At 38.1% G+C, this 17,523-nt stretch overlaps 1 protein-coding gene across 1 annotated transcript in view; it reads right to left on the bottom strand.

The window, feature by feature from the left end:
• Dnajb14 (DnaJ (Hsp40) homolog, subfamily B, member 14) overlaps positions 1-17,523 on the bottom strand; it is a 35,529-nt gene that overhangs the window by 2,924 nt on the left and 15,082 nt on the right. Inside the window, exons 4-7 of the mRNA XM_013505382.1 lie at positions 5,592-5,777; positions 3,944-4,038; positions 3,092-3,201; positions 2,200-2,372 (exon numbers count right to left, since the gene is read on the bottom strand). Coding sequence (XP_013360836.1) covers positions 2,200-2,372; positions 3,092-3,201; positions 3,944-4,038; positions 5,592-5,777 — 564 coding nt within the window. The remainder of the gene's footprint in view (positions 1-2,199; positions 2,373-3,091; positions 3,202-3,943; positions 4,039-5,591; positions 5,778-17,523) is intronic.

Genomic DNA, 17,523 nt, shown 5'->3' with positions numbered 1-17,523 from the left:
TATGTGTCAGTCAGGACCACGTTTAAAATTTACTCACAGGTAAAAGTGTAGTATTCCATCTCCAGAAACCATCTTTATTCAATCTTTTGGGCTAGGATTAACAATTTAATCAATATTACTCTACACTTTTACTTACAAATAATGCACTTGTAAAAATACATTTGCCAGTGACTCCAAAATCTTAGTGTTAATAAACCAAGGTTCACACTGCTAATAAATCAGAGTCTAGGTCCAAATCCTATTGTGCAATTCTTACCCTGACTTTCCATTCATGTATTTCAAATTACTGCTTGTAACTTTATAAACCACTGATTTTCTAGTCTATACATTAGGGAATGTTAGAAGTAACTCCAAAACAGAAAAACCCTGGCAAAAGAATATGCATTGATCAACTATCATTTTATAACTTTAATTTATGAAACAAGATAATTTCAGGGCTAGGAGGTGTAGCTCAGTGATTTAGAACTTCCCTAGCGGTGCAATGCCCTTGGTTCAATCTCCAGCACAACAAAGAAGATAAAAGGGGAAAATCACACCCTAACCCACAGAGAAAATATCCAGTCAATGCACTGACACATGAAGTGACCCTTCATGACCCTATCCCAGAGAAGTACTGAATTTGTTGAACTTTATTTTGAAAAATTTCAAAACTACACAAAAATTAAGAATAACACAATGAACACCCTAAAATTCTTTACCATGTTTGACTGTTCTCCACATTTTTTACCAATTGTTCTAGCTCTCTATCCCTAAGCAAGACTGTTACTATTGTTATGTTTGCAGAGTTGAGGATGAGGTGCAGATATTGACTTTACATTCCTAATATATAGTCATGTTTCCCTCAAATATGCACAGTCTTTTAGAGAACTGTCAGGTAGAGGTCTGCCTAGTGGGCTCACTGCTCATGTCACTCACCGCCTGGGTCTGGGTGAGGCTGTGACGGGCTCCCCGCCCCGCTCCCTGTAAGGAGCCAATGAGGGATGACGCTCTGCTCTCCGCTCTTTCCTCTCCTTTAGTCTCAAAGAACTGTGTCTTTGGTTTCACTGATATTTTGTAATGTAAGCAAGCTATTTTGTACATGAATGATTAAAAACAATGAAAATTTGTGGTAGAAACTTTAAAAGACACATACACGTGTACAATTTAATTGTGGATAACCTGCTGTATGAACAGAGCAGGTTCAAAGGGTCCATGAAATCTATTAATACTGACCTTGCCAGATAGCTGAAGTATTAAACTAGATCATCCCAAACAAAAACACTTGCCCAGACTGCAATTAAAAATCATAATTATAATAAATACTAATATTGAATACTTCTAGCATAAGACATCTAAGTGCTTAGTATCTGGGTTTGGTTTGGTTTTTCCTGAGGCAGGATCTGGCTATGTAGTCCAGGCTGGCCTTGAACTCCCTTTGTAGCCCAAGGCTGGCCCTGAGCTTCTGGCGATCCTCCTGCCTCAGCCTTCCAAATGCTAGGATTACAGGCATGTGCCACCACATCCAGTTTCCACATATTCTCTGTCATGATCTACGTTTTAGTGACAAGGGAACTGAAATTTAGGCAATGTATCCTTAGAGTCAGGACCTTGTGTGGCAATTCTAGAGCTTGCACTTTAACCATGATATTCACTTATCAACCAAATACATGCTAATGCCAGCAGTGACACAGGAGTCATTAAGTCCTTACTATGATAGCTGTAGAACTACCTGATAGTTCTCTAAGTCCTTACTATGTGCCATCTGCTGTGAGACCACATGCACATAAAATCTATTACAGATATCCCTCAGGAGCCACAAGACATTGGCCCGAGGGCCTCCTAGGATTAAAAAGAAATCCCATGATGTTTAAATACCTTACATAAAAAGGCATAGTGTTTGGTATATTCTAGCTATGTATTAGTTATACTAATATTACATATGCTGTTAGTTGTTTTACTGCACTGTTTGGAGAACCCTGACAAGAAAAAGAGAAAAAAAGTCTGTACATTTTCAGGACAAACACTATTTCCCTCTAAATATTTCCTGTCGGTGACTGGCTAAATCCATGCGGGAGGGAGGAAGCCTCAGAAAGAGGCTGGCTGTAAGAAGGCCTGAGCTTTGATTGCATCCCACATAATTCCAGAACATCCGCTGAGGAGAGAAGTCTACAGTAATCAATGCCAAAGACTACGAATAAGCTTAACATTTGACCAACTTACTTTGTTGTCTTTCTTTCCAGCAATTATTTCGAATATTAGTCACATAATCTTCTTCCACACTCTTTTCTACCTTTTGTAGTAACATTCCTTTGTATTCATTTTTAAAGTCCTTGTTGACATAATAAACCACTCCCAAGTTTTCTGTCTGCATTTTAATAGTTTGCCCTGATCCACTGTGAAAAAGATGCATGATTATTTTTAGTTAAAGTTAGACTTTTTAATATTCTACCACAAACTAAGGTACAAGATAAAAATAATTAAAAAGTTAGTAATATTTACATTGTCTCAAATTGCTTAAAACCAGAATTTCAGGTCATTAAAAAACATACTTTTAATATAAGTATGTTCAAAAGTTCTCTCAATTTTTAGCTAATAAAAATTTTATTTGGAAAAAATAAAAATTTATGCTAACTTTAGGGAATGCTGTTTTTAATACTGTAAAATCATTGCCAATATGATTTTACAGTTTCCTTCATGTGCACTGTCTTAAAGTTGTTGCATTAAATTTCCTTTATGTCCTGACCTCTCAGTGAAGTCATTTCCCACTTAATGACACAAAGCTGTGTAAGATCAATTATTATCCTTTTAGTCATTAAAGTACTTTTGTCTTTTAAAGTAGTTTTTGTCTTTAATGTCAATACAATACCTACCACATTAAATTCAAGTTCAAATATAGCATTTCTGTCCTTACACAAGCAGAAAATATAAAGTAATAACATAAAACACATTTATCACTATGTAGCTGTTTTAAAAATTAAGAGATTTTTAAATTTGGCACACACCTACTAAAAGATTTGGCATTTAAAAGTATAAAAGAGTACAGGCCCTTTAAAGGAAGCTAGACAAGGAACAGCAACAATTAATTTTTATAAAACTTCACTTAGCTACTTACGATCTGGGATATAAAGAATAAGGAGGATTAGACACCATCAAGTGGCTTAATAATGACACGAGGATCAATACAATTATGGGCATCAGCTGGATAAACACAGAAAAACCTCCCTATAAAAAAATCATCAAAGAATAATAAATTGTAATATAACCACAACTGTCAATAATGCAATAGTTGTCATATATTTTTAGACACAAGAAGGGGAGACTGGGATCATCCAGTCAGTTCAGTGCTCTCAAATCTGCCTGCCAGGCTCCTGAGGTAGCTCCTAAGAGTGCAGGGTTCCAGGCACGCTGCCTGACTGACTTGAGAGCCCTTCTGCAAGCAGACCCTGTTCTGCACACTCGGAGGTCGTCCTCTCCAGTATCAGAGAAGCTACCAATGTGCCACCCTTGTCATGCTGCTTTCTGCTGGCTGGGAGGTGGGAGGTCGGAGGTGGGAGGTGGGAGGTGGGGTGAGGAGAAGCCCAACCTTCTAATTTCTAGTCTAGCACCCTTTCTCGCTGTCTTTCCACCTCATGCCTACAGCAAGTGAGTACCCACCATGTTAGAACAAAGCAACATTACTTCTAATTTAAAATTTCAGTATTCTCTCATTTTAGGATTAAAAAGTACCTCAACACACACAGAGTACAGGTGTGTCTTCACTAGAATCCAGAATACCAAATCTCCTGTCATGCTGCCCAGCCCTCCTCAGTGATCTGTACCTCCCATCCTTAAGGGGTTTCTAGTCTCCACTGCTAAAGGAAGCTCATTAGTCCTAAAACAACTTGTCCCCCGCTTTAGACAACTGTAACTTTTTTGTGGGCTGAAAGCTAACATGCTGTGATTTCTAATCATAACATAAACATACGTCTCCTCTTTCTTCTTCTCTTTCATGTCCACTATGTCGATGCTGATGTTGATGGCTATAACCAGCTCGGCCATTTGAAAATGAATGTACGCTACCTACAAATCAAAATTAAAAGCAAGGTTAAGTTGGGGGAGTAACTGTGGTCAGAAAAGTTGCGTTTTCTTTAACACTTTTAACAAATTATTAAAATAACAGATGTGCACTTTAAGTAGTGAATGTTAACTGTCCTCTCTGAGTGGGAAAGGTGGACAGACAGAGGATGATGCCTCCTGGACATGCTGTCCTTTTCAGCAAGGTACAGTTCCTCCCTTGGGGAGACTTGAGAGTGCCTCGGCAGCACTGCACACACAGAGGCCTTTCCTGTGCTTACAAACCTTCCGTGCTTCATCTGCAGCTTTGCTTTCTGCACTTAGATCAATCACAAACATCTCTAAAAATCAAAAGATAGCACTCTAGTTCATTTTGTAAAGCTATCTATTATACCACAGTATGGGTGGACTACAATTTATTCAAACATTCTCTTGCTGATGGATATTCGATTTCAGGTAAGCTGACAAACCAAAAATGGTCACTACTGACAAAGTAAGCTATGTTATAACAAGCAAAGGACAGCAGAGCAATCATCAGAAAAAAAATGATTCACTATTGCCTGGAAGATTTCTGATTGTTCCTAGCATACTCTCTGTCAAAATCACTAGTTTTAATAATTTTTATGATAATTATGTATTTGAATACATCATAGCTCAGATTACAGTTTCAATCATTAATTTACATTATATATCCTCTTTCCTTCAAGGATTATACATTATGTCCCATCAATGATTGCAATCCTCATTAATATTCAGGAAGGGCCCCTAGGCCAAATTGTATTCTCATTCATAAAGATCCTCCTAACTTTGAACAGCATGTGTAACTCACTACCTTAAGTAAAGCCTGGGACTATAATCTTAACTACTGTAGAGGTGCTACTCCCAAAGAAAATTACTTATAAACACAGTATGGGTGTTTATAATAGTCACAGTAAATGCACGTCGATTTAAAAGCTACTGATGCTGGTACCATGCAAGTCATTCAGGGATGTCACTGCATTACTGCTGTGATAGCCTAGTGCAAGTAATTATATCTTTCTTAATATAACAAGAGAATCCCAAAACTTTATTAACTATAAGTGAGATTTTTCACTATTTCATTAGAAACACGAGGACTTCCACATCTATCTGAAAAAGCAATCAAGAGTGTCATTAATTAAAAAACAAACAAACCAGTGTCGTTAATAAAATGTTTACAAGGATTGGAGAACCCCTATCAGCCATCTGGGTGTAGGGGAGGTCACATGATTGTAGCAGCATTTATTTACCTAAGACATAGCACTGGATTTCCAGCTTAGACTTCCTTTCTTCAGTGTTAGGTAAAATACAGAATATCTGTGTGCTTCAACTATTTTTTAATTAAAACATGTTCTAGAAAAGGGTAAACTACAGAAAAAGTAACAACACTATCACTTTTCTCCTCGCTTCCAGGGAAGGCACAGCAGGACCCTAACCAGTGAGAAGTACAAGGGAAAAAGGAAAGGTATCTCTAAAGAGTCAACAGGAGCAAGGGTCTTTTTACCGGCACAAAATGTGGTATTTAATTAATATGAAAGTACCTGAAGGAAATCCACCACCAAAAAATATATTGAACAGGTCTTCTGGGGTTATGTCCGCCTCACAACCTCTGTGGAAGTTGAACCTGCCATTGCTCTGGTTATTACAAGCTTGCTCTTCACTGCCAGTGAGGTCATACTGTTTTCGTTTCTCTGGATTACTTAAAACAGCATAAGCATTTCCAATCTCTGTAAGGTAATGAGTAGAAGTCAGTGAGCAAAGTTTCTATTTTCTACAAGATTGCTCTCTATTATCACTTAAAAAATCATTTGAAACTAATCAAGAAAATTATAAAATAGTGACAATTTTTAAAAAGATGTCAACTGCACATTTAAAAAGATGTGAACTGCAGTTGCACATATTATTTGTCAGTGCAACTTTTTACCCTGATCAGGCAAGTCCTACCATCTCAAGAGAAAGGAATGTCCATCTATTCTTTCTTAATACTGTGCTCTATCCATTAAAACTTCTGCTTGGAGATCCTAATTCACCAAGATTGTTCAAACTAATAACCAATAATCTATGGTGTTCCTACTAATTTTGCATGCAATATCTTATCACATGATCTGTTAATATCCCCAGTCCACAGCTGAGAACTGAGGCTCAAAATGGCTAAGTAACTTGGCACAATAAATATACCCTACTATTCCATGCACCTACCATAAAACCTAGATTTGCATACCAGTGCCACAGTGAGCTGTTCTAGTTCTGCAACATTTACTCTGCTTAAGACAGTAAGCTGCATGGAAGTACGGACTGTGTCTGTTTTCCCTCTATTATGCTGGGTCCGTCATAAAGTCTGAATTAGTTTTTTAATGACACATGTCCTCAGTTTACCTATCTCACTTTGTTATTTTATGATATTTATTCATAAAGAAGCTTATTTCTTCTTAGTCCCATATCCAAAGGAGCTTGGCACAACTGGCTATGAGAATGTCCTCTTGAGCGATGTATAAAAGCTGTAATACCCTCCATCTAAAAGCAGAAACTGCCTTGTTTCTGAACTTCTAATAATTTATTATTTCATAAATACAGCTTACATCTTAAACTAGACTATAAGGCTCTTGTAACGAATATGGGATATTTTTAAAAATCCTTTTTTGATTCCACGTGATGGGCGCCATAGGTACTATCCAAGCAAACAGATGATCGTTAAGTACTTGGTGTTAGAAGATTACACATTACACTGAATTTAATTATATACAGATAAACTGGAACTTCTGATGAGACTTCTCTAAAATTGGAATTCAGAGATGACAGCTTTCAAGTGGTTTGTGAATCTTGTTCTTTGAAAACATATGGTAGGTGGTTCATCTACCTGAGGATATATGGTCTCAAATGTTCTTCAGATTCTCAAAAGATCTGTGACTTAGAAATATAGCCACTATTTACAATGTTATTTCAATGGGAAACTATAAGCAGAGATCAAGAAAATGTACTTACAAGCAATACCACGGCATTAACTTGTATCTTTTTTTAAAAAAAGCCTATCATTCTGTGCTGAAGTTGTGGTTCCTGTGATAGGATCAGTTTTAGGGTTTAACATCAATAAACTAGGCTATTTCATGTAGTTTTGTAATGTGATTACTTTTAAAAGCATTAATGTACAGGCAACTCAATTCTATTTTAAGGCTTTCTTTCTTTAAAACTAATTAATTTCCAATTAATTTCCAAGCACAAAGATATTTTACATTGCTGAAAGACTATCACAAGCTATATATAATATTATCTGTAAAACAATTTACTCAGTGTGTTGTAAACAGAGTAATTTTCTATCCATTTGTTTTGTGTTATAGCTGCAGTCAGGATTTTTTTTTTTTTTTTTTGTCTTTTTGAGAAAAGTCTCACTATGCAGTTCAGGCTGGCCTTGAGCTCACTCTGTAGCACTGGCTGGTCGTGAACTTGCCTCAGCCTCCCAAGTGCTGGGATTACAGGCATGTGACACCACACCCAGCTCTTTCTTTTTTTTGTAGTTTCTTGTAATCTAAAGACTTAAATCCAACTTTTAATTTTGGTGTTCAAAAGACTTACACAATACCTGTCACTTATCTCACCAAAAATGCCTTCTACCTCATCCATTTTTCCTTAATTTTTTTTTTTTTAAATTTTGAGGCAACTATAGAATCACATACAATTGTAACAATACAGAGATCTTTTTACCTAACTTTCCCCAATGGTAGTATCACAGAAGGTTATAGTACAACATTCCAAACAGACAGATAGAGTCCGGAAGTGGAAGATTTTCACCACTTTACACTGCCCTTTCAGAACTCTCACTTCCCCAGCACCTGTCCCTAACCACTGACAACTATTCTCCATTTTGGTAATTCTGTTGTTTCAAATATATATAAATTGAGTAATACTGGAATGGGGTCATGGGATATGAGTGGAAACTTGACTTTCCCAGTCAGCACCGCTCAGAGACTGCTGCAGGCCGACCTATGTCAGGAGGTCAGCTACGGGATGACTGAGTAGTCTGCCAGGGTGTGGACAGTGCATTGTTTCCTTAACCATTCATCATTCTACCACACTTGGGTGTTTCTAGTTTTGAGCCATTACAAACAAAATGGTCTATATGTAAGCATCAACTTTCATTTCTCTGGGATAAATGTCCTGGAGTGCATCGCTACATTGTACAGTTGGATGCTCCATTGACAAGGCAGAGCACACCAAGCTTTGCCTCCACAACAGGGCTCAGAGGTGACCTTATTTCTCTAGGCATTAGGATACATGGGTAGTGGTATTGCATCTTAGCTCCACTGTGAATTTCCCTAATGGCTAATGAAGGATACTGGAAATCTTTCTAGGTGCCTCCTTGCCATCTGTGTATCATCTTCATGAAGTATCTTTGACTCTTTCAAGTTTTAAGAGTTTTTTCTGTACTCAAGATGTTAGTCCTTTGTCATATATGTGGTTGGCAAATATTTTCTCATCCTGTAGCTTGGCTTTTCATCCTCTCAAAAGAGTACAGCAAACTTCAAACTTACCAACTTTTCCTTCTATGAAATGACATTAGATCTTAAGAAGTAATTGCCTAACCCTACACCCTAAAGATTTGTTCCCTGATTTTTTTCTAAAAGTTAAAAGTGTCATTTTTGTATATCTACATGTGATCCATTTTGAGAGTTTTTTTTTAAAAGAAAATAAAATTAGATAAAGCATGAGACTTTGGTTAGTTACTTTTGCCCATCAGTATCCAATTACACTAAAATCAATTTTTGAAATGGCTGTTTTTCCCTATTGAATTGCTTTTTTTTTTCCTCTGGTACCAGGAACCGAACTCACGACCTTGCACTTGCCAGGCAGGCGCTTTTGCTGCTGAGCTAAATCCCCAGCCCCCTTGAATTACTTTTGCACCTTTGTTAAAAATCACTTGAGTAAGCTGGGCATAGTGGGGCATGCTTATAATTCAAGCAGTCTGGAAGGCTGAGGCAAGCTTGAGTCCAGTGGGCAACTAGTGACTCTGCAAGGCCGTTTCTCAAAATGTAAAATTAAGAAAAAAAGTGTGTGGGCGAGGGTGCTGGGGATGCAACTCAGTACAAAGGCTCAGGGAGCAATCCTCAGTACCAAAGGTGAATTGAGCGCAGTCCAATGGGTCTATTCCTGGATTCCCTGTCCTGTTCTGTTGGTCTGAACGTCTGTGCCTCAGCCAAAACCACACTTTGGATTACTATAGCTTCGCATCAAGGCCTCAAGCCACTGATTATTCCCACTGTTCTAATACTGTATAGCTACCGAGGGTCCTCTGCCTTTCATACACATTTTAGAATGAAACTGTAAGTCTCACTAGGGTTAGGACGGCAATTGCTAAATCTGCATTTCATCCAGTTGTGACCTGACATCCTCATTATGAGCTCTTGTAATGATGTACAGTATTTTGCTCCATTCATTTATATCTTTTCTGATGTTTTTGTCGCATTGTGTAGCTGTTGGCATAAAAATCTTATACAACCAAACTGTGCTAAAGGTACGTATGAAAATGACAAAATATGCATTATTCTGTAAAATATACACTAATAAATGTACAGAAGTTTTTCAAAACTATTGTTAAATTTGTTTTTTAATTATAGTAAATGTTAATGTGTTTTTAATTTCAGTGTCTATATGTTTATTGCTAATATAGAGACATGGACTTGATTTTTGTATGTGTATTTTATGTCCTGCAATCTTATGGAATTCACTTATTAGACTGCTGTAGATTCCATAGGGTAGGAATTTTCCTCTCTTCTCTATGTACCTTGTATTTCTTTTTCTCACCTTAAGCCAGTGGCTGTAACTTTCAGCATTGAGTTTGAGGGGAGATTTTTGCTTTGTTCTTTCTTAATCTAGTCTTTCATCATTAAATATAACACTAGTTGTAAGTATTCTGTCATTACTTCTTTTTTGAGATGGGGTCTCACTACGTAGTTCATGCTGGCTTCAAATACACATGGATCCTCCTGCCTCAGCCTCCCAAGTGCTAGGATCACAGATGTGCGCCATCACTCCTCGCTCTATCATTCCTCTTTATCAAGATGAGGCAGTTTCCTTCTATTCCTATTTTTCTAACAGTTTTATCATGAATGAGTGCTAAAATTTTTCAAAAGCTCTTACTGCACTGATTGATATAATCATGGGCTTCTGCCTTCTTTGGCCCATTAATACAATGGATTACACGAATATCCAATTGGTGAACAAAATTCAATTGCCTTATATACTTGTTGTACTAATATTCAGAACCACCTCAGACAAGTCTTGGAATTTGGGTAGGGTATACACTTTTTTTAATATATTGCAACATTCTCATATTTTGTTAAGTATACTTGTGTTTACTCCAGAAATGATTCTGGCCTTTAGATTTCTCCTTTTGTAATGTGTTTGGTTTTGATGGTAGGATAAAATGAACTGAGAAATATTTTTAGGTTTTTTTTCATTTTGTTTAGACAGCTCTCACTGTGTAGTTCAGGCTGGCCTCAAACTCTTGGTGATCCTCCTGCCTCAGCCTCTTGAGCACTGGGATTACAGCTATGAGCCACCATGCCTGGCTGAGGAATGTTTCTCTTCTATTTTGGGTGGGGAGAAATTACTTAGAACTGCTTTTAATTCTTCTTTAGAAGTTTGTTAGAATTTTCCAGAAAAAGCATTTGAGCTTGGAGATTTCTTTGGGAGCACTGCTTTCTTTGGGAGTGTTGTGTTGTATTTTTATTTTTATTCAGCTCAACACATTTTTTACAGTCCCTTTCAAACTTCTTCTTTGACCCACAGACTTAGAAATGTGTTATTGTTTCCAAGTAATGTGACATTTTCCTATTATTTTTGTTATTTTTACTTTGACTCTACTGGGACCAGAGAACACTCATATAACCTCAGTATTTTAAATTACTGGAGATTATTTTATGACTGAAAAAAGTTTACCTTGCTATGTTCAAAGGACACTTGAAAAAGAGTATCAGCTATTGTTAGGTGCTTTATAAATAGGATCATGTTGGGTGATAGCAATATTTAGGTCTACATGCTGGCTAATTTTTAAATTATCCATCAATTATTGAGAGGCACTGAGGTCTCCAACTATAATTTTTGTTATGGTTTCGATCTAATAAAATGTTCCCCAGAAACACTTGTGTCCGGAGGTGAGGCTCCTGCAGAGTGACTGGTCATGGGGCACTGCTCAACAGTGGACTGGCGGGTGCTCTGACGAGCTCACAGCTGAGTGTGCTGTTAGGCGTGGGTCTCTCTGGGCCTCCATTCTCTTTCTCCGCTTCCTGACTGTCACAGCTGAGCAGCTCTTATCCATGCCCTTACACCATGCCACTTCCTTCTGCCTTGAAGCCAGGAATTTCTATCTCACCACATATGCTGGGTGCTGGACATGGAGCAGTAGGGTTCTGTTTGCCCTGCTGAGTTTCCTTCTGGCCCAATTCCTTTCTATCCCACTATTCCTCCCTTTTGGAATGGGAACGTTTACTTTATGCCATTGTACACTGAAAAATAATGTTCTTTTTTTCTTTTTATAGTGGCTCACAGCTGAGAGTTTGCTTAGGGCAGTGATGCTAGCCTTTCAGAGCTTCCAATGATACAGACAGCTCACTGTGGCCCATGAGCCACTGGTTCTGACAACAGGCTCAGAGGCTCAGAGACTTTGGACTTGTATTTTCCAGCACTACTGAGAATGTTGAAACTCTGGTGATTCTCAGAGATGGACTAAATATACTTTGCATACTGAGATGGACATAAGCCTTTTAGGGGCTGGGGCAGAATGCTGTTTAGATAGTTCAGAAGTGGGGCTTTTGGAAAGTGACTGGATTCAGTGGGACACTGATCAACCCGTTGATTAATCCACTGAGGATTCATAGCCGAGTGTGCTGTCGAGAGGCGGGACCCGCTCAGCAGAACTGGGTTGCTGGGAGCTGACCTGGAAGGGTGCATTCTCATCCCCAGCTCTACTCTCCCTCTCTGCTTCCTGGCTGCCGTGGGTCCAGAAGCCTTTCCTCGCCAGGCCTTTTCTGCTCTGAAGCAAGGTGAGCACACATGGGTTGGACCCGCTGAAATTGAGCCAAAATAAACCTTTCTTCCTTCAAGTTGTGGGTATCAGGCATTTTGTCTCTGCGATAGGAAACTGATACTACAACTATGAATGTGTCTTCTTCTCCTCCTAGTTCTATCGAGGTTTTCTTTACATATTTTGCAGTTTTGTATTTGGGGGCATACACATTTACATTATGTCTTCTTGGCAGATTGACTCTTTTATCATAATGTATTTCTCTGATTAACGTTTTACTCTAAAATCTACTTTAATACTGGAACTCCTACTTTCTTTTAATTAATGTTTACATGATACAAGAGGTGATCAAAATAAAGGGTAAATGTTTATATTTTAAAAATTTATTATAGTAAAAGACATATTGCAATTAATCTACCTCGAAACACTCCCCCCTCACTTCAGACACACTTATTCCATTACCATTAGTATATTTGGAAGCAGTTCTAGAAGTCTTCTTTCCTGTCTTTGCAAGGTGTGATCTAACACAGTGAATGATGCTGCTGAGTGCCATCCAACGGAAAGGCAAGCTTGTAAAACCACAACCCTGCGTCCTCATCCACCTCATTCACCGGATCTGGCCACGTGCAATTTCTGCCTCTTCCACAAAGTCAAATGACTATGACAAGTACATGTTTTGAATCAATTCAGGACATTAAAGCAACTACAACAGTGCAACTAAAGGAACTCACTAACAAGGACTTTCAGAACTGCTTTACAAAGTGCCAAGGGCCAGGCACGGTAGTGCACACCTATAATCTCATCACTCGGGAGGCTAAGGCAGGGCGATTGCCATGAGTTTGAGGCCAGCCTGGGCTGCACAGTGAGTTCAAGATCAGCCTGGATTACACAGACGACCCTGTCTCAAAAAACAAAACAAATAAAACAAAGTGGCAAGAACGATGGGACACAGGTAGTCTGTAATCCCAGCACTCTAGAGGCTGACACAAGATCACTGAGAGTTGCAGGCCAACCTGGACTACATAGTGAGTTCAAGGCCAGGCTGGACTACATAGTGAGTTCAAGGTCAGCATGGACTACATAGCAAGACCCTGTCTCAAAAAAATTAAAAATAAATAAATAAATAAATAAATTTAAAAATGGTATAGTTTCAAGCCAGTATTCTGATGGAGATTAATAGAAATGTACCTTTTATTATACTACTTTTTAAAAAGTACAGACACCACAGACACTCCTACTTTGATGACCAAGATATGGTCCTGCTACTTATATCATTAAATGAATTGGTGACTAAATGAGAAACAGTATATAGTGTGTACACTACAATATTAAGAACAAAGGAATGGTCAAAGGAAACTCCAACTTGATGACTTTGCCTTTATTTGCGTAACTCTTATGTGAAGTACTTTAAGAACATAAAACTACAGTACTGTACAATCAGCAAAAATTATGGTACTGTATAAAAAAGGCATACTGTACAAGAAAGACATTGAAGATCTATAAACAAGATGTACAGAATTTTATCAAAAACAAACAAAAAAAGATGAGTCATAAGCCTGAACAGTGCACCTCAGTGGTGACTGAACAGTCATTCAAGAGTTGGGTCATAAATAAGGATTATCTATATTTTTTTAATCATATCTCACATACAGTTTTTATTATCTTTACTTTTAAGCCTCTCTGTACTGTTATAAATGAGGTAATTTTCTTGCAAACAACATGCAATGAAATTGTGTCTTATATCACTATCAACCTAATCTCAAACTGTTATATTTAGATCGTTTACATTTAATATAATTATGGGTAAGAGTTTATTTCTGCATTTACACTCTTTCCCTCTTTTCATTTGTATTCCTTTTCCTAAGTTCCTGTAATTTATTTGAACCACTTTTTAGAACTCCAGTTTGGTTTATCTATAGTGTTTTCTGAATATCTCTTTAGTAGTTGCTCTAGGTATTACATTATATATACATAACTTATGACAGCCTATTGATATTATTTTGACATCATCTTCACAGCTGAAGTACAGAATCCTTACTCCCTTTACTTCTTGTTATATTCCCACATTTGTAGTGTAATTGCCTTATATATTTCGTTAACATTAGTTTAGAGCCACATCAGCCAGAGTTACAATTTTTGCTTCAAATGTCAACCATAATTTAGAAGTTCAAGAAGAAAATCAAATATATTGTACCCACAAACTGGGTAGTTTATAAATAGAACTGTATTTCTTATAATTCTGAAATCTGGAACCAAAGCCCTGAGAGCCTGGTGTCTGAGGAGGGCTTGCTTCTTGGTGCCTGATGGTGTCTCCCATCCAAGGATCCCTCACATTGGCAATGAGGATTCAACGTACCCATGTCGGGGAGGTGGGCACAAATGAGACCATGGTACCATTTTAAGATTCACTCTCTTATTGTTTCCTTTTGCTGAGAGAACCTCCTTCAGCTACTCTTTTAGGGCATGTTCACTAATGACAAACTTTCTTATTTTTCCTTTATCTTAAAATGTTTGATTTTTTTCCTTCTCCTTAAGGTGTATCTTTGCCAAGTAGAAGATTGTGGGTTGATGGTTTCTTTTACTTCAGTATCTGAAAAATATGCAACTTTCTTCTGCTGCCATCATTTCTGACATGAACTTCCCATAATTCAAACTGCTTTTGCTCTGTAGGTTAAGCATGATTTGCCTTTGCTGCTTTACATTTTTAAAAGTTTTAGTTGTAAAATTTCCATTTTGTCCTTAATAGCTTCTATTTTTTTTGTTCAGGCTTTCTCTTTCTTTGCTGAGAATCTTATTTTTTAGTTTCCAGCATATCCATACTTGCTCATTGAGTCGTTTTTATGATAGTTACTTTAAAAAATCTTTGCTAAGCAATTCTAAATTTTCTGTCATATGGGCATCTATTGATTGACTTTTTCAATTCAGCTTGAGAAGTTCCTAGCTCTTGCAAAAACGGCAAGTAATTTTCAATTGAAACTTATCTGGACTATCATGAGATTCTGGGCCTTATTTAAACCTTCTGTTTTAATTTTTTTCCTGCGACACCTCTCTAATAGAGTAAGGGGGCAGAGTACCTCATCACTTCCAGTACAAACAGCAGTTCAGGTTTTCTCCTTGGACTTTGGTGACGATCAAGCAGGAGTAGGAGACTCTCATTATTCCTGGGCAGAGATGAGATTCCCAGCTTCCCCTCAGGACTGCACTTACAATTCCCAGGCTAGAAGGGACGGCTCTGTGGAGGTGCACCAACACTACAGACAGGAGTTTGTCACCTTGGGTGGTGGCAAAGGGCCTAATGCTTCACCAGGCCCCTCTAGTGAGGAGAGCAGTCATCTCTGTAATCTCCAGGTTGGGGAAGAAGTCTAGGCTCCCCACATTATCTCCTCTGACACTGTGACAGGGGAGAAAGAGTGAAAAGGGAAGAAAAAAGGAAGGAACCTTTCTTAAAAATCCAACCCTCTCTTTACACAGAGGGTTGGGCAGTCCAGGCTCTCTCTGGAGCCTTTGCTGGGATGGGTCAAGGTGAGGCCAATTTGGGTCTGTAGTATTTCACTGCAGCAGAGTAGCAATTATTTTTCTGTTTTTTTTTTTAGGCTGTCCCTTTCCTGGTTGTTTAGCTAAAGAAAACAGACTTTTCATTTTGTTTGTGCCACTGGTGTTTTGGGTTGCCTGCTCCTCCACCACCTAATCTGGAGTACGTTAGGCAAAACAAAAATAAACTGCATAAACAACTCATTCTACCATGTTGTTCCGAGGTACCTAACCCATAACCAGTCCACCCTTTTTTTCCACCTTGCAGAGTCTTCTGATATTCATCTTACTTGTTCACTATATAATGTTCAGGTTTCTCAGTTATACTTAGTAGGAGGAATAAAGAGGCACAGTGTGCCTATTCTGCCCTCCTGAAAGTGGAACCCTGCTGACTTTGAAGCCACTGCTCATCTCCACTTCCAAGCTTCCAGTACCCTCTTTTCCTTTCAGCAAGCAATCACCCTCACCTCTGGAGAAGTCTCACTCGCACCTGCCCTGTGATGGCCTCTCCACTGACTCTGATCTTACTGCTACCGCTTCTATTTTACTTTGTTCCCAGACATTCTTCTATGTTTGGGTATTGGGTTACAGTCAATCTTTTAGGAGAAACTGGGTCAGTTGATCTGAGTCTCAACTGAGGATGACATTGGTCCCTTGATGCCTTCAATTTTTAGTAAGTAAGTATTAAATTAAAAAACAGGAATGAAAAACTACAAAATGTTTGTTAGATGTTAGGGATTACTATATTCCAAATGTTTTGTGTGAAATTTGAGTCCCCTTTATGAATTATAAGGTCTATGAGGAAGGGATAAATCAACTTGTTTCCCTGCCATTTCTCTGTAAGAACAAGGCCAAAATATAGAACTCCTTTTTTCTTAGACCTAAACTCTAGATGTTAATATTTAACTAGCAGACCTAACATAGGCACAGTACCTTATCCACAAACAAACTGCTGGTCTCTACCACCTGCATAGCCATGCCCACAGGCATGGTACCACTCACTCTGAAACGCTGTGAAGATGATGTAACTGCTGGTTCGTTTGTTTCTTTGTCTGTTTTTGTGGAGCTGAGGATCAAGCCTAGCCACTATGCATGCGAGGCCAGCTCTCCATCTGAGCTGCATCCCACCCTGGTACTTTAGTGTCACCTATGCTGACAGGAACGGAAGGGAGCCGTTTCATTAGAATATTTTTAAATGTGCTTAGATATATTGTGGAAGTTACTCTATATGTAAATATAATTTTTCCTGCTTTGAAAAACTTATAATCCCAAAAGAGGAAATAGCAACATTTAGTTCACTGTCCTTGAATGTAATCTTTTATTTTTAAAACTATAAACACACATAGGAAACATCTATCTAATTTAATTCCCTAAACCAGTTACCTCTTCCTTTTGTATTCTTGGAGAAAATAAAAAGCAAGTGGTTTCCATTTTCTATAAAATAATGACTCAGTAATTATAATCAATCTATACTTTTCACCTTTTGTATAAAAGACCAAAATATTAACAGTGCTTAGAGATAAACACAAGAAAAATTGGTTAAATACGAAATGATTCAGAAAGTATGAAAAACATGCTGTGTGCTGCAAGAATGAAACCTGCCCTTCTGTGTGATGACACTCGCTGCAAGATTTTCCCACTGCACTTGCTCACCAAGTGTCTGTGATTACAACCTGGGTTTTCTATTTAGTTTCCACTCAATGAAGAATGGGCTCATCAACCAATTCCCAATTCTAGTCCTCTTTGGGACTAATAAACAGGCATTCTGATTACAGACACTCTCTTGTGTATTGAGTAATGTGAGCCTCTCTGAGAGAGATAAATCACCTTCTAGCAGACTGGTAAGCGCTGTTTCTCATTCTGCAAAGCAGAGCATGAATCTCTGAAATGTACCATACCATATACAACCACCTTTGTGAAACCCC

The sequence above is a fragment of the Chinchilla lanigera genome, unplaced genomic scaffold (genome assembly GCF_000276665.1).
Source record: "Chinchilla lanigera isolate Chin_1 unplaced genomic scaffold, ChiLan1.0 scaffold00095, whole genome shotgun sequence".
Taxonomy (NCBI): domain Eukaryota; kingdom Metazoa; phylum Chordata; class Mammalia; order Rodentia; family Chinchillidae; genus Chinchilla; species Chinchilla lanigera.
Note: the sequence above shows the minus strand (reverse complement) of the source record. Positions and strands in the feature narration are given on the sequence as shown.